At 36.3% G+C, this 18,896-nt stretch overlaps 1 protein-coding gene across 6 annotated transcripts in view; it reads right to left on the bottom strand.

The window, feature by feature from the left end:
* GOLGA4 (golgin A4) overlaps positions 1 to 18,896 on the bottom strand; it is a 105,398-nt gene that overhangs the window by 34,322 nt on the left and 52,180 nt on the right. For all 6 annotated transcript variants that reach the window (XM_067753767.1, XM_067753768.1, XM_067753770.1 and 3 more), the window contains 4 exons: positions 18,393 to 18,540; positions 7,859 to 8,037; positions 4,360 to 4,488; positions 1,687 to 1,842 (listed from right to left, as the gene is read on the bottom strand). In XM_067753767.1, the coding sequence (XP_067609868.1) occupies positions 1,687 to 1,842; positions 4,360 to 4,488; positions 7,859 to 8,037; positions 18,393 to 18,540 (612 nt within the window). The remainder of the gene's footprint in view (positions 1 to 1,686; positions 1,843 to 4,359; positions 4,489 to 7,858; positions 8,038 to 18,392; positions 18,541 to 18,896) is intronic.

Genomic DNA, 18,896 nt, shown 5'->3' with positions numbered 1-18,896 from the left:
ATGAAAACAGATGTCTTTTTATTAAAGTACATTTGTTAGCAATGATATATATGACATGATGTCTACACCTACTTAAAGATTAAAATTTAGATAAACAACTTTACATATCTTACCAAACTCTAGAAAGGACAAAGAATCTGTGCTCAATTCCTAAACGAATCATATAACAAAGAAAAGATTCTATTTTTTACACAACTCAAAATTCCAGATTCTTTCTACCTATTTGGGTAACTATTTCAACTACCTGTTTTTTCAAGAAAATTCTGAATGGATAGTGAAAAAGAAATAAATCATAACGTAGATAATAGTAACTGCTGGTAGAAAGATGAGTATTTTTTTCTGTTTTGTTAAAAGGCCTATAATAGTATTCTATTACTTTCATAACTTAATTCTGGAAGAAAAATAACGTATCTGGCTCTTACCCCAAAAATTATTACTTAGAAGATATTTTTCAAAAAGAAGGAACTTACACAAATTTTACCAAAGTAATTTACAAAAAGTAATAGTAAAATGATTATCTCTTGAAAATATCAACCTTGACTGAAAGGAAAAGAGCTAAGGAATGTCAAGGCATTGTAAGGAATGTAAGGCAGAGCCAAGGAATGTCAAAGCTGGAAAGGTCTTAAGAAATTACCAAATATCAATCTCTTCAGGTGACAGGTAAGGAAATTAAGGTATAATTAATTCACAAAGCTAGTAAGTGAAAGATCTAGGCCTCCTGAGTACCCATTCCTCTCTACCATGCCACCTTACAGAAATGTTGGAAGTGGGAAAATAAAATACAGTTTAGAAATAGGGGTAAGAGGGCTTCCCTGGTGGCGCAGTGGTTGAGAGTCCACCTTCCGATGCAGGGGACACGGGTTCGTGCCCCGGTCTGGGAAGATCCCACGTGCCGCGGAGGGGCTGGGCCTGTGAGCCATGGCCGCTGAGCCTGCGCGTCCGGAGCCTGTGCTCCACAGCAGGAGAGGCCGCAGCGGTGAAAGGTCCATGTACCACAAAAAAAAAAAAAAAAAACAACAAATCCCTTATAGAAATTGGGGTAAGAAGTGTGACTGTGTCACTGTCTAAATCAGAGCAAAAAGGCTAAAAAGTCTAAATAACATCAGTCAGTTTATTCAAAATAGGTCGAACATTTCATATACTGTTCAGGGGAAGGACAGAGGGATTTTAAAATGTGCACACGGAGATCTATATACTAACATGCTCACCATAGGACTATTTATAATATGGGAAAATTGGGGAAAAGTTAAATGTCAAAGGAGAGCAATGGGGTAACTAAACTGTGATATAAACAGAGAATGAATTATGTCCAGGGCGTGGCATGAGATGAAGCTGAACAGGCAGGAAGGTGTCAGGGCAAGTGCTGCGTACAAAATGAGGCCACTTCCTAAAGATGAAAGGTGAGTAAGCAGTGGAGCTAAGATGCTGCACAGCCTGAGGGCAAAGAATCAGAGCAAGTGGCTGACAGAAATACAGCCAGCTAAAGGCAGGTCAGGAGCACCATGTAGCAGACATCAAAACCACTCCCATGAACAGCTCTTACTACCTAATAATGAATGGAGTGCATGTATATGTAAATCTAAAACAAAAGCTTCTCTACAACCTTATATTGACTGCAGAGATAACAACAGTTTTCCTATACAAGCAGTTCCACAGCTGTGGAACCTGAAGAGTATTTAAACTTACAGTTCTGTAAGTCTCTGCTTCTTGCTGAAGGTCCCAAAGTTTGTTTTCGCTCTCTGTGAGGATTGCCTTCTTCTGCAGCTCTAACTCTTCCAAGGCCAAAGATTCTTGCTCTTCTTTTTCTTGAGTGATCTTCAAATATTCAGACTGACTTTTTTCCTGTGCCAAAAACAGTAACACCACCTTAGACCCACGTAGATCTTCAGCATTCCCAAAGCACTGCCACAGGAATCATTCATTTCATTTGATCCTCACACCAGCCCTGCGAGGTAGGCAGTATCATTACCTCTCTTCCCACACCCTGGTCTGCAGAAATAAGGCACTGTGGCTTTTTCCGTGTGATCTGGCCAATCTTTGCCACAATCACTATTGATATGAAAAATTTTGTTCCAGTAACCCCTACTACGTCTGCTATTTTTTCACTACTTAAAATGTTTTGCAAAATATCACTGAATGTGCAGGGTCACACAATTGTTACTACCTGTTCTCTGCATGCCAGTTTGGTATTTCAACTCTAGGCTGAGAAATTTATATGATTTATGAGAAATACCTCACTATAATAGGGAACCCCACACAGAAAAGTAAATCAAAATTAGAAGATTACATGTGAATATATGGATTAGATCAAGGAAATACTTATAAAAGCCTATATATCTCTTCAGATGGTCTGGCCCTGACAAGCTTCTTCTTTGACTGTCCTTAGTATACATCAGCATTCATATTAATACTGTTTACTGTTCTGAAAAGAGAAGCTCCAGAGAGCACTTTTGACATTTAGTGACTTTGGACTCCAATTAAGTATACTTCTCTATACCTATTGCTTAGGGTTCATGTGGCCAACAGTAATATTTTCAGTCCATTTCACTCTGGTGAAGCATATTGCCTTAAGTAAAGATTTTGTACCATATTATAAGTAGATTGATAAGAAAATATTAGTTTCTATAACATCAATTTAAAAACATCACTTAAAAATGTTATATTGTTTAATGTAAACTATATGTTAAATGCATCTCTATCTATGTCCATAAATATAAAAGAAGAAATTTTAATAGTCTGAAGAATTTTGATTCTCAACTCCAAGCTAACTCCTCTGAGAAACTAGGTAGGAAGGGGAGTGGAAAGGGGTGAGAGCATGTGCACATACGTGTTTTACGTGTGTCTGTGTCCTGTGCTCGCCAGTGGGAATATGTCTGAATATATCAGTTCCCGAACACAGTATTAACAAGGCCAATGTTCAAGGCTCAGTGCCCCCAATTACTCCAGCATGAAAACCCACAACAGGTCTTTATGACTTGAATTTTAGCATCATTCCCAGCTTCATTTAGGTCCTTAATGTCTCGCTTTGTTCCTTTATTTCCTTGTCCCTATTTTAAATGTATGCTATCGTGTTATAGTTTTTAAGTACTCTTGTAAACAATTTTAAATCCTTTTTGGACCAACAAAGAATACAAATATGTACCCGTACAGGTGTACATTTCACAACCACGGACTAAACCACTAACCTCAGCCAACAGCACTGTCAAACCATGTGCCTGTTGGCCCCACAGAGATTAGAGAACTCCCTGACTCAGTTCAAGGATCACAGCTGCTGGAAATCCTCAGAGCCCCAGTTCCAGCTGAGAGTGAAAAAAAAAATGTGTAAAAGAAAGGAGATTAAAGGGACTTCCCTGGTGGTCCAGTAGTAAAGAATCTGCCTTCCAATGCAGGGGACTCAGGTTCGATCCCTGGTAGGGGAATTAAGATCCCACATGCTGGGGGAAACTAAGCCCGCATGCCACAACTACTGAGCCCGCGCGCTACAACGAGAGAGCTCGTGTGCCGCCAACTACACAGCCCACAAGCGTTGGAGCCCACGCGCCAAAACCAGAGAGAGAAAACCCTCACGGCACAACTAGAGAGAAGGCCGCATGTCTCAACAAAGATCCTGTGTGCCACAACTAAGACATGATGCAGCCAAAAAAAAGGAGATTAAAATTATAAAAACTATTTCTCATCCTTTCATACTAAACGTATTTTTTAATTGTACATATTATCTCATGGATAATAGCTTCATATAAAAACAGTAAACTACATTTTCAGCATTAATACTTCACAGTTCAAGAGAAAAAATTTTTTGCTTTAAACTTCCAAATTATACTACTCCAACAAATCTTTCTATCTTTGCTTTTCTGGTTATTGTTTTAGTTAGTTCAGTCAGTTTTCTCATTTTACTTTATCTTTTTAAACATCATATGGATTGAAAATTACTGAAATTATTCACTTAAAATGAAAACTACTTGGTCATTTTCATTTTGTCTTCTTTAAAATGCATTCAGGCAAACTCTCTGAACCTTAAGCTCTGATACATTCAGTCTGGTGAGTTTTTAGACATTCTTCCTAAGTTACGCAGTCGCTGCTTCAGTTACCCTATGTTCCCCTTTACTTCTCCCTAATCACAGCCTACAGCCAGGGTGAGAGGAATGATAAACAAACTGATTAATGAAAGCTTGTTAGATGAGAAAATTTAATTTTCAGATAATACTAAATTAACAAGCTCTGACAGCTTCATTCCTGCCTACGGCCAACCCTCTCTGCATACTCAAATGTTAAGGCTGCCAGTAGCGTGACCTCAAGCTGGGAGGCAGGGGTGAGGGGCTGACAACTTTATAATGTGGCCAAAACAAAATAGGTACTTACAAGAGCTACTTTCATTTGCTCCTGAAATTCCCTTTCTTGGGTCTGAAACTTCTTAGTCAGTTCCTGCTCTTTGCTGGCCAGCTCCTCTTCATGAAGCTTCTGTAATTTTGCAATTTCTTCTGAGGATTTCTGAAACGCAACCAAATAGTTAAAGTGAGACACCCAGAATAAAATATGTTAACTCTACAACTAAATAATACTTCATTATAATCAAGTTAATAGCTTCTTAAGAGGAAAAATTGGAACATATTTCCCATATAAATCAAAAGTCACCAAACTCTTGAGAGTTAAAAGAAAAACCAATAAAGTGTTGCTCCTCATTTAAGACAAAGAGAGCTGCAGCTGCAATGGTCAGTTCCTATGGGGTTGAAGCTCCAATTCCACATCATACAAAGATGTTCCCCACCAATCAGGATAGGGAAGCACAGTAGGAGGAATAAGGATGCTCTCAGAGAGGGCACTCCACCATGGTCAAGGTGTTCTGGCTACACCCATCTATTTATGCCTAGCTTTCCAGGCATGTACTACTACTTATTAAAAAGTATTGGGCTTCCCTGGTGGCGCAGTGGTTGAGAATCTGCCTGCTAATGCAGGGGACACGGGTTTGAGCCCTGGTCTGGGAAGATCCCACATGCCGCAGAGCAACTAGGCCCGTGAGCCACAACTACTGAGCCTGCGCGTCTGGAGCCTGTGCTCCACAACAAGAGAGGCCGCGATAGTGAGAGGCCTGCATACCGCGACGAAGAGTGGCCCCCGCTTGCCACAACTAGAGAAAGCCCTTGCACAGAAACAAAGACCCAACACAGCCATAAATAAATTAATTTATTTATTAAAAAAAAAGTATTGACCTTGTTCTTTCTTGAATAGGAGGACTCAATCTTATAAAAATGTCAAATCACCCTAAATAAATTCAAAAATTTAATATAATCAAATAAAACAAAATGAGGGAAGGCCCACTGGACAAAATAAACATGCAAGAATAGCTGATCTCTTCTGAAAAATAAGAATAACAAGGAGAGGCTACCAAATAGTAGAACATTATAAAACTAAAACATATTATAAAACTGGTATTAGTGTAATACCAGCACATAGTCAGACAAAGCAGTGGAACAGCACAGAGAATCCAGAAGGCCCATACGTAGCACTACAATAATTTAGTATGTAATAAAGGTAGTATGGCATGTCAGAAGGGAAAACATGGGCTATTAAAGAAATGATTTGAAGGCTACTAGGTAGTCATTTGGAAAAAATTTAAGTTGGAGCCCTACCTCACTCCTCACACTAAATAAATTTCAGTTCGATCAAAGATTTAACCATAAAAAATGAAAACATAAAAGTGTTAGATGAGAGGGCTCTCCTGGTGGCGCAGTGGTTAAGAATCCGCCTGCCAATGCAGGGGACACGGGTTCGAGCCCTGGTCTGGGAAGATCCCACATGCCGCGGAGCAACTAAGCCCGTGTACCACAACTACTGACCCTGGGCTCTAGAGCCCGTGAGCCACAAGTACAGAAGCCTGCACACCTAGAGCCCATGCTCTGCAACAAGAGAAGCCACCATAGTGAGAGGCCTGTGCATCACAACAAAGAGTAGCCCCCGCTCACCTCAATTGGAGAAAAGCCCGTGCACAGCAATGAAGACCCAACACAGCCAAACACAAATAAAATAAAATTAATTAATTAAAAAAAAAAAACCTTGGTGTGATGGAAGGCAAAGTTATCAGGTCTGGGGATGGAGAAATGGGAAGATGTTGGTCAAAGGATACAAAAGAAAAAAAAAAGTGTTAGATGAGAAAAATAAAAAAAATTTTTCATCTCAACTGAGAATGTGTTTTTAAAGCAGAACAAAATCCAGATAGCATCTAAGGAAAAGAAAACTTTCTGCATAGCCAAAAAAAAAACCCAAAACAAAAGCAAATCATAAACAAAGACAACAAATAACAAACTGAGAAAATTATTTGGATAAACGCACCTTATATCCAATGGCTAATTCTTACTATAGGTAAAAAGCTTCTACAAATCAGAAAAAGACCAACAGCCCAAGAGGAAAATGAATCAAGGATCTGATCGGGCGACTCAAAAAGGAAAACTATAAATTCCTGTAAACATACAAAAACATGCTTGTCATACTGGTAAGAGACATGCATATTAAAACTACACGACTTCCCTGGTGGCACAGTGGTTAAGAATCCACCTTCCAATGCAGGGGACATGGGTTCGAGCCCTGGTCCAGGAAGATTCCACATGCCGCGGAGCAACTAAGCCCATGCGCCACAACTATTGAGCCTGCTCTCTAGAGCCCGTGAGCCACAACTACTGAGCCCACGTGCTACAACTGCTGAAGCCCAAGTGCCTAGAGCCCATGCTCCACAAGAGAAGCCACTGCAGTGAGAAGCCCACGCGCACGGCAATGAAGAGTAGCCCCTGCTCAACACAACTTGAGAAGAGCCCACGCGCAGCAATGAAGACCCAATGCAGCCAAAAATAAATAAATAAATAAATTTATTTTTTTTAAAAACTGCAATGATGTCATTATTTTAACTTAGCTTGGAAAGATAAAAACATTCAGGTAATACCATCTTTGTGATGGCAGGAACATATTCTAATACGTTGCTCACGAGTATAAACTGTCCTCCACTGAGCTTGTAGCAACTATCCAATAATTATAAATACACGTAATTTTTTCCTAGATTCCACTTCTAGGAATCTATTCTAAAGAAACACAGATGTGAGCAAATACGATAAGGATATTCACAATTTCCAACAGTAAAAACTGAAAGCCTAAATATCCATCAGCAGAAGACTGATTAAATTATGAGCTATTCATACAATGAAGTCCTGAGCAGTCTTTAAAACAAATGGGGCATCATTATCAACTCAATAATAAAGAACAACCTCCATGACAGATTATTAAGTGGAAAAGCAAAATACAGATCAGTAAAAATAACATGCCATCTTTTGTGTTTAAAAAATAAATAAATAAAGAGACTCCCGCGGTGGTCCAGTGGTTAAGAATCCACCTTCCAATGCAGGGGATGTGGGTTTGATCCCTGGACAGGGAACTAAGATCCCATATGCCGCGGGGCAACTAAGCTCACGTGCCGCGACTACTGAGCCTGCGCGCTCACGCACCACAACTAGAGAAAAGTCTGCGCACCACGACAGAAGATCCCACACGCCACAATGAAGATCCCATGTGCTGCAAGTGAGACCCCATGTGCTGCAAGTGAGAACTAAATAACTTAGTTAATTAATTAAAGAGAGGATTAGAAAACATAAGAGAGAAATTATATGCAGAGACTATCTCTGGGAAGTATAGCCAAAAAGGTACACATCCATTTCTCTATCAAAGTGCTTTTTTCCTATAATCTAAACATCACGAAATGATCAAGGTCTCAAACAAAATACAAATTAACTCTTCTTTACTATCAAAGATGTAGGAAGAGCCTAAGACTTAAGTTTCAACACTGCCGTAGCCCATTTCAATCCAGAATTATTCTTACTTTCATTACATGAACAACCTCCTGTTTCACGTGGCCTAATTCTTGTTGAAGTCTGTTACGCTCCTCCTCACTTGTTTTTTCAATGGCTTTTATTTGCTCCTCCATTTCTGCTTTCATTTTTCTCCGTGCTTCTTCTGTTTTTTGGGCTGTACTCAAGGCTTTTTCAAGTTCCTCAAAAGCTATAATGAAAACAGCAGAAAACAAGTATCTCAAGAAATACTATCATTGAGCTAAAGTGTTTTACATTCAATTTATGGGAACTAAGAGCAGCAGTAGCAGAAGAGGTTAAAAAACTCATCACTGTTTTAAGCCAAGAGATATTTGAGTAGTTAAAAGCCACAGAAATGTCCAGTCACTGAAAGCAATTTGTCATTGAAAGCAATTTGTCATTGAGTTCTGGATTCAGATCTTAAGATTGCTTATATGAACTTAAGCTCAGAAGTTAGAAAAAATATTAGAAAAAATATTAAATTACTAAAGATTGCCCACTCTCCCCACAAGTGTCCTTATGGATAGCAAATTCAAAGAAATGAAGACTTGTACCTACTTCTGTAGTATATAATTCCAATTGCTTTTTTGTTTGTGATGCAGTTCTTATTTAATTATCTAATTATTATCGATTATCTAATAATTATCTAATCATTATCAATAATTAGGTAATACTATTATATACTCACTAGGACATTTTTAAGAATGAAAAAATTATTCTTTGACTAATCTTATTTTTAAAAACCTCTTAACCATATGATAACAGCAGGGTTTTTTTTTAATATTTACTGTCTGAATCACATATTTAAACAATGTATTTTGATATGAAACCTACTACTGTGTAAGTTTCGAATTAGTGTAGTTAACTAGAAAGAAATCTTTACCTGATTCAACGTGTATAAAAAGGCACTACCAGCAGGGAGTTCTTGGGTGAAATAAGTAAGAATTCAGGCCCTTAATAAACAATCATCTAGGCTAGAGTAGTAAGATCTTTAAGGACAGCTCATCTAGTATCAAACAAAGTCATATATGATGGGTGCAAGAGCTGGGTAACTTTACACCAAAATATATATGTGTGTGTGTTTATGTATATTTGTATGTATATGCATGTGTGTGTATATATGTTTGTGTGCACTGCATATGTGTGCAAACATACACTTTCCCTCTCTCTCCCCTTCTTTCTCTCTCTACTGACAGAACAGTAGCCTGTGAAAATCCTACGGCTATTATCATCCTAGACTATTTCCTTTAGTCCTCACAGACTAGAAGACACCAGACTTCCCTTTACCAAAGAGACGAACTATAAATAAAACATCAATTTTCAAGATGGGTTTTAATCCTTTTAAGAAACATATATCCAGAGGTGACAGTTCATTGACATGTGTAGTATTTTCACTCCCAGTGGTATAAGAAATGTGGAACTTCAACCTATGATATCTCATTTAAAAGCCCCTTTATTAACCACAATTTGACTTAACAGACAGTGGTTTGGGCAAAGGAATTGCATACCTGAAGCAAACACGTATTCTAAAGCATTTTCTTAATGATGAACTGTAGTAGGTATAGAAAAAGGCAAGAGAAAGGCTGAATTCTGGTAACAACCAAGAAACACAACTTATTTTGCTCACTACGTTAAAAAACAAAACAAAACAAAACAAAAACACTTCTCTGGCAACCATGTTTTTGATATTAAAAAAAATCTACCCGATTTATTCATTTTATATGCACAAAGTATAAAACTATAGTTCAAATAAGGTCTAAATTTCAAAGGCATATTAATTAGCTGAAATTATTTTTAAAGATTCCTACTCCAACTTTATTGATATTTGCCTGCAAACACCAAGATGATAATCCTTAGACATAAATATGTTGGTAAATAAAGTATTTAAAGGGAAATGCTCTTTGTTTTAGTTAGATATTCTTTTCCTATAAATTCTGGTGTCGAGCATTAAGAAGCTCCTCTTGGTAGGAATAAGAAATTAGTTTCCTGATGGAGTAAACTGATCAATTACGGGAAAGAAATTCTGTAGCAGAGTGCTTACTGCTTAGTTTGAGCTGAAGGTTTAAATCTGGGAAAGAAAAACATGGAAAAATGGAATGACGATATTTTAAAATGCTTATTAGATGTCATCACAATCTTTTCCTTACTGCTAATATTTGGCATGTAAGATTGCACTTACATTAGCACTTCTAAGCACTTCACAGAAATATCTTAAATCAGGCTCTAGAGAACCTGAAAATAGTTTTGATATTCTTCCAGCAAGACAGTTTTAAATGAAAAACTTTTGTCAATTAAGCAAAATAAAACAAAACTGTACACAGTCAATACCAAGTGAATTTTCATTGTTTTCTTTAAATTCCAGAATCTGATATAGTATAAAAATAGATGTAGTGCTCTCACTTTCTCAAATAACAAAAAAATCTATGCCACAAAGTTCCTATTTGGATATAATTTTCCAATAGTTAACTTTTCTAACCATACTCAGTAAATTTTAGTATATTCTCCTATATTATATTCTAATTTTAGTGTTTAATCCTCCAAAATAGCTTTCCTAAGTCACTTGATTATCCATCATATAATGATTAAGGTAGGACAGATCTGGTTCCAAAGTTCTTTTCATCTAAATTTAATCCTTTCTTCCTACCTTCTGCCACCTTGTCAGAGAACCATATAATTTTATACCTAAAAAGACACCTTTGAGATGTCCTCATTCAAATGTAACAACTGAGTCATCCAACTTTGCCTTCAGATGATAAATCAACTTAAATAGGATTTAAGGAACAATCCTTACCTTGCATTATTTTTTAAAACCAAGAATGCTGACATTGATCAAGCTCAGCTGAGCAATAATATACCTCACTAAACCAGAATTTCTGAACCAATCAATTACTGATGGCTTCTAACTCTCAACAAAATGCAGCATGTTATTATACCTCTGACAGACATACAAAAACTCACTGCTTTCCACCTCCATCTTGCTTTATGAAAATGTTAAGTCCCCCCAAAATAAAATAAAATTTTAAAGAGGCAATAAAACACATTTCTATATCCACATACAGAAAACTTATTTCAAACCCACTCTACACTCTACCACAAATGAAGCCACTTCCTTACAGGAAGTCTGCATCCAACGAGTTCCATTTCAATGTTGAAGGAGGATATACTGAGAGCTTACTTACTAACCAGAAACATCTCACCTTCTGATCTTGCAACCACTAGACATAGTAAAGTGGTGTCCTTAGCCTATAATATTCTCAAGTGAATTCCCCACTCTTTCCAAAATGAAACTATGCTAGGATTTTAATGTTGAGTACTAAAGAAGTATGTTCTGAATGTCTACATAATTTGTCTTCCAATTACCAACACAGGATAAGTGAGTGGGGAGAAAGAAAGCGTGCATCAGCCCCAGCTGACAAGTCTTCTGCCAACATGCAAGAGTGCACAGAGAAACCATGGTCACAGCACACACCAACAGGAAGGCTAAGCACGAACTGCCGCCAAATGTTGCAAGAACACGTTGTGTTCTTCCAAAGCAAAATTCAATGTATCTCAGGCAATTTTTGCTTTAAAAAAAAAAAAACTTTGAAAATATTTCTAGAAAAAATTGAATGTACCTTAAGAATGGTCCTCTATCAGTTAAGAAAAAACACAGGGCAGACCTTTTATTGCTGGCTCATCACTTTCCCCTTCAGATGAGGTTTACTCACATCCATGGGAATTATGAAAATGGACAAATGTTCACTATATGAGTTACATGAGAAAGGTTGGCAATCTACAGCTCAATAATCCAACCATTCATTCATCATATATTTATTAGATGTTTGACATCTGCCAAGCATATGTTAGGCGTTGGGTGATATAAAGAAAATATTTCACAAAAAGACAGTTGAAGTAATAAGGCAGGCGGGGGGGGGGGGTGAGGTGTATAAAAGAACTAATCCTCAGGCTAAGCTAGGAAGAATTTGCTTTTGCCACTTCACTGTCTTTCCCCCTCCTCATCCTCGATGTCCTAACCAATCATAGTAAATAACAAATGCCGGAATTCTGAGATTCTAGGCAGCATTACTGTTTTGTTGCACTGTCCCAGGGGACACTTTACTGTAAAAATAACAAGACCCACTCTACTCCCCCTGCAGGGAAGAAGCAAAGAGGCAGAAATGTGGAAAGGCTGCCACCTCTAGATTAACTAAGAAGCTGATTAATAACATCAAGAATGAATAAGTAAGCCAGTGCTTATTTCTTTATCCCAGCAAAAAAGCTGCTAAAATGCATGTGATATAAAACCAAAAAAACACAGCTAGTACTATGAAATGAATGAAATGCAAATTAACAGAAAAAAACAACAGAAAGATTTATCAGAATTCCCATCCAATCATCAAGTGTCTTTTGTGAATAAAAGCAAAAGTCTAGAGCAGCAGTTTTCAAAGTGTGGGCCACAAATCCTAGGGTCATGAGACCCTTTCTGTGACCCTATCACAACAGATTGAATGTAGAAACAGGCATGAAAATACAGCCATCTTCTATTAAGCCAAACAATAAGATAAGAAAAAATGTAAAGCAATGCCATTCTTCACACTAAATTGTGTTTTGGGAAATATGGGTAATTTTCATAAAAGTATTCAATACTTACATGCAATAGGTTTATAATTGTTATTTTTAAATGAACTGTTAAAAAATTTCTTAGTTTTAATTTCTAATATAATAAATATCAATCCATATAACCCACACAAACAAATACTCTTTGGAAACCTCAGTAAGCTTTAAGAGTGTAAGGAGATCCCTGTGATTAAAAAGTTTGAAAACCACTGGTCTAGAGTTTACATAAATGAAAATAAAATAATGCTACTACCTAGTGGCATAAACCAGATATTGCAATACTTGGGGCCTTCAGAAATTTAATAGTTGGGGCCTTCAGAAATTAAATATCACATGTGCAATGGAAATCTACTTTTCAAGCCACTTCCCAAAATACATAACAGGATTCACTCTAAGGATTAACTATGCTTTGACCTTTAAAATTTTTACAGATCTATCCAAATTTCATGCACTCCTTACATTAACCATGCAAATTTACTATCAAATACTTTGAAAACATCAGGATGATCTTGAAAAATATTAGGCTAAAGCTAAGTAAATTTAATTAAATGGAAAATATGATTGTGTAGCAAAGAAATGTGTTCCTCTAGTTGCTGGTGCTTTCCAGTAACAGTGACATTGCCAGGGACATAAATAAGTGCAGGCTGATAATGACTTTCTAAAGGTATGTATGTACAGCTACTATTGTAGAAATATATCAAGCACCTACAAATACACGACTATGAAATAAAAAACTTATATTAAATTAAAATCTAATTCCATTTAAAATAATGAAATTTTCCATCAGGTGTTCATTCAGTGCCAAAATGTGTACATACTACTAACCTAACATGGCATACTTAAATTCAACTTTAATTCATACTCTTTTGCCTGAGAAACATGGAATTTTCTTTGTAAAGCTTATTCAAAGTACCCATGATAAGAAAAAACAGCCCTTACCCCAGTCCTGTTCATACAAGGCTTGGGAAAGGCACCATGATTCACTTATTGGCATGTGTGGATGCACAAAAATAAGATGTTTTGTGAGACTTAAGACTCCAAGAAAACTCTGTTACATATATTATCAACAACTAACAAAGCACTTAAATACACATGTGATTTTTGTGTGTTATACAAATATGCATAAATCTTATACATTATTTAAAAATAAACTATTTTAAAGGGTCCTTCAAATAAATGTTCCACTGAATGTCTTTGGTATATCAGGTTTATACTATACAAATGAAAAAGAAACTTATTTCCTGCACAAACACAACATGACAATAAAAAAGCAAAGAATGTTGTGAGTTACTCTACATTTTAAAATGCAGACAATCATAAAACACAGAACTTCAGCAAAGACAGGGTACATGAAATGGAAACAGGTTTTACAAAAGTCAGTGCGCTCTGGAAACTTTCCTAATCTGAGCAGAATATTTCATTCATTTTGCACAGTTGTAGGCAAGAACATTTTAAGGACGAGGTGTTAATACTATGATATGGGTTCTTTTTTGTAATGGCTATATTTAAATCTCTTAAAGGTAATTAACAAAAAAGACTAAAAGTCTATGGGGAAGACTTTATCCAGAGAAAAAATTCAAGGATGGAATAAGCTGTATTACAAAGTTGTTACAGTATTATTCAAAATAGTGAAAGTAGAAAATAATCTAGGTGCTGATCAATAGGGAGATGGTTAATGATGTACATGCATTCTGACGAAGCCATTAAAATGTTAGTACTTTAGCAACATGTAAAACTACTCCTAATATAATGCTAAATAAAGAAAAAGGAGCATACAAAATTATATGGACAATTATGATTACAATTGTATAAAATAAGGATTGAGAAAAAACTGGAAGTGTATTGAAACAACAGCAATGTGCTTTCATTTTCTCTATTTTCCAATTTTGGGGTAATACACTACATAATGATTAGCCAGCTACTCTACCTCCTATCCTAGGTAAAACATACACACACATGCACACAAAGAATACCCAAGATCTAGCGTGAACTTTAGCAGCATTAACATTCTGCACCGGTGCTGCATTGAAGAGGTAATATTCTAGACAATTAGTAATAGTACCTAGTACCTTAAGAAGTACCATCACATACTTAAGCTGAATCACCAGAATTCTCCAAATTTAAAATCTGGTTACTTGAAGATATGACCATCTGTTTTTAAGTAACACCTAGAAAGGAATACTATCAACAGTTGTAGTAAAATGGTTGTAACAAATATATTTATTTTTGGTTTTCTTTATTCACTGAAATAATTTTAACAAAAGTGCTATAGTATTGTACTTCAGAAAACATGCCTACCAGTTCCACTGTAGAGCAGAATAAGTACTACAAGCTGATACAGCATCAAGTAGGCAGGTTACCATATTCCCATAGTCTTGGTATTTTATGACAGTATTATTCTTTTTAAAATCAGAGACACTCAGATTTCCTTTGTCCTCCAACATAAGAGAATCATCACAGTTTGTCTAGAAAAACTATGAGAAGCAGTGCAATAGACTGTTTTCTAAGAAAAGTAGTGAGGAATGTATTTGAGCCACATTTTGATCTCCAGAATAAGTGAGCCCCCAAAAGTAGCCATTTGTCTACTAATATCCACATGTCAAGAACTGCTAAATATATGAGTTAAATTTTTTACAATCAAAAATGCATTAGGAGAGTTCAGATCCTTTGATAATTATTTTATGTAGACACATTTACTTCTAAAAACCTTAACAACCACAAACTTTAATGTTAGTGTTTCCTTCACATGGCCAGCTCTTACGTGTTTTTTAGCCTTTGAATTTTAAATCTAAGAAAGAAACATTTAACAGAGCAGTTGAATTCTCCAAGAGCCAAATGATGTTTATAAAAATTTATGAAAACTCTATTTCCTTTACAAAGACCTTTTCTCACTTTTAGTACCAAATTGGGACTTTTCTGTCAATTGGCAAATGCATTTTATATTTGAACTAAGAATCACATTATATTAGAACAATTCTGTTCAGACTCAACTAAAGCCATTAGATGAAATTCAGTTGATGCACAAAACTAACTTTCATTATAGATTTAAAGGGCAACATCTTCAATATGGAATCAGTCTGTTACAACTTTCTATCATAAACCTCAATAATTATGACTACAAATATAATTTTGAAAATATCTATAAAAGCACTCATAACTGTGTTATCCAAAGACTTTCCAAAATAAATATATCTATTAAATAACTGTAAATCTTAATTCTCTTTAAGTATTTATTAACTTTAAATATTTTGACAGTATTAACAGATAAGTTTCTCAACTTATAGGCTATGAAATATTACAAAAATATAGTTTTATGAAAATCACATTTAAAGACAAAATACATAAGAGGTACAATCTACCACGCATAAAATAAATATGGTACAAAGATATATTGTACAGCACAAGAAATACAGCCAATGTTTTGTAATAACTATAAATGGAGTATAACCTTTAAAAATTGTGAATCACTATGTGGTACAGCTGAAACTTACGTAATATTGTACATCAACTATACCTCAATTGTAGAAATAAATAAATAAAGACAAAATACATCTGTGCTTGGAGAAGCAAGAGAAGGAAGGCTGTATTACAAAAGAGTTGACTGGAACAGCAGCCTGGGAAATTTTTATCCTACATATGAATTAACTGTGTATTTTGTCTGCCTTTTCATCATGTGCCCCCTTTTACTTGTTATTCATGGGTTTCTACCTCCTCACAAGATGCATCTCAATTTTAAAAGGAAATGTAATCCCTAACCGGCATTATTTTCTCTCAGCTGGCTACAAGAGTCAACAAAAGCAGTCTTAAAAATGAAAAGGCTTGACATGAGAAGCTGAGACTTTGCATTAGGTTTTCTGCTCACGGAAAGCAAACCTGTTTAACAGCATCTCACGAGTCTCCAGCTGCTTCAGCAAAGTCTTTAGAGATTATAATTTGAGAGATTCTACCCATTAATGCTCTCTGAAGGGAAATCTTAGGCTTTTGGGGAGCACATTTCTAAATTTCCCAGCCACTTGTCAATAAAACAACTATAAGGAGATGAGGAGATATTTATGAGCACAACCAACTGCCTCTCTCATCCAGACCCATTCCTTTCCTTAAACCTTACACTCTGGTTTCTAAAATAACTTCTGAAACTGCATCCTGGGAATCAAATCCTCATGCAAATTAAAAGACATTTAAAAAAATCTTCATCCTACCTCCCCCACTTTCGGAAATGCCTCCTATATTCCCCCAGAAGCATAAGTATCCGCAATTCCTATGACTTCTCAGGTTACTTTTTTTGTTTCCATTTATGTCTCTTTGCCAAACTCAATATCTCTGTGTTAAGAGCATAGGCTCTGGACTCAAAATGCCCGGATTCAAATCCTGACTATACATTTACTCTCTGTGGGTGAATGTAAGCAAGTTACTTAACTTCTATGTTCCTAGGTTTTCTTGTCTCCTTTCTTATTTGTGAAATGAGGATAATAGTAATACCCAAGTCATAGAAATTTTGAGGATTAAATACAAATACATACACAAGTGAATACGAGCAAAGCATTGATGACAGAGCCTTGCATAAAGTAAGTCTGGCTATTAGCAACAGCAGCCGCTAAGGCTACCACCGCTTCCACTACCAGTAAAACAATCTTTCAGAGAAATCAGCCTCTTCTACAGATCGAACCATAGGCTTCAACCTTAGGCTAACGACTCCTAAAAGATGCTCCGATTTTTTATTTCCAAATTCCTACAGGTCAATTCCATCTGGAAACCTCATGATAGGCCCAATTTCAAAGAATTTAAGCAAATTCACCATTTCATTCTATTCCTCAGTGTCCCCATTTAGACTTCCTATTCTGACTTCACCTGATTCATTCGGCCTCCTAACCTTAAAACTCTGGCGTCATCTTGGACTCCTACTTTTCTTCTGCCCCTCCAAGTTAACTGGATACCAAATTCTGCAAATTTGACTCTTCCTCTCCTTCCCAGACCCACCATCCTAGTCAAGGTGGCCAAAGCTCTCAGTTCCCAAAGCCTGGACTTCTACCCTTGCTTTTAAGTTTGACTTTCCACTTCATTTCTTTTCTACCTACAACACTGGTTTCCATCACATTATGCTTTCCTATTACTGGTTTCCTTGTTTACCAAAGTCTAAACTCAGCTACTCACTTTTATAGACTTTAACAGTCAGTTCCTTCACAATCCAACTTCATTTCCCACTTCAGCAAGAATGGTTTCCAGTTGACACACACCCCCCCCCCCATGGTCACTGGGCCCGTTTATGATCTTAAATGTGAAATATGTGCTGCCCCCATCTCTCTGTTTAGGCCCATTCTATTCATTATCTGAGGCCCAAGTCAACTCACATCCTCACTAACCTGAAGGCACCAGTTCACTCTGCTCTCTCCTCTTTCTAGCATCTCTACTTTCTTTCCGAGCATTATTCAGTATCATACCTTGCTGAATACTGGTCTCTACACTTTACAGTCTAGCATTTATTGGGTCAAAACATAATGCAGTTATGTATAACACTGAATTATTCCATCAGTCTCTTAAAAAGCAGACTACATCTTATACTTTTTATTTACCCTAGAGCATCCAAAAGGTAGCAGTTATTTAATATGTACCATGCTGTGCCTACTTGGGGAGTTTCAAAGTTGTAAACCTGAATTTTGATAGTCTAAGGCAGTGGTCAGCAAACATTTTCTATAAGAGGCCAGATAATAAATACTTCAGGCTTTGCAGGGCTATACATAAACAGGCCAGGCATGGGCTGCATTTTACCCAGAGGCCATAATTTACCAACCCCTGCCTCTTCCGAGGAACAGTCCACAGTGTCTTTATAAAGAGTCTCTACAGTTAAACATTTTTATCCATATTTAACTAATTTTTCTAAATGTTGGCTGGTCAAGCACTTTACGTGATTTTTGATTTCTAACATAAAACAAGTAACCCCTGAGTTCTTACCAGCTCTTTCAGATTTTTCTTTCTGTTCCCGTAATTCCTCTCCCTGGCTAGTCATCTGCTTGATGTGACTACGAAGTTGGGCAATTTCTTCTTCTTTGATTTCCAGGGTTTCATGCATCTGACGTTTTGTCTCTGCTATTACCATCCCCTAAACAGAAGTGCAGACTCTAAAGTGTTTGCGTAACAAAACTGCATTATCAATAGCACATATCAAACTTACTTTAAAGGGCAGAAAACATAATGTCGCTTACTAAGTACAGCATACGAATTATTTTAGTATTTAGTATTTAGTTTATTTAGTATTTAGTCTGTGTCCTGTGTATATACTACACTATATACTACAATAACTTCAGTTACCTGGCATATCAGGGTATTCTTAATATAAAAAATTATTTTAATAATAACTTTAATATTTTAATTATTAACAACACATTTTAGTTAAAAGATTTATTTTATAATCTTTCTATAAATGTTTACTATAATTTTCCCTATCTTAGTAAACAG

Source organism: Pseudorca crassidens, chromosome 10 (genome assembly GCF_039906515.1).
Source record: "Pseudorca crassidens isolate mPseCra1 chromosome 10, mPseCra1.hap1, whole genome shotgun sequence".
In the NCBI taxonomy this organism is placed as follows: domain Eukaryota; kingdom Metazoa; phylum Chordata; class Mammalia; order Artiodactyla; family Delphinidae; genus Pseudorca; species Pseudorca crassidens.
This window is presented reverse-complemented; position numbering and strand designations above follow the sequence as displayed.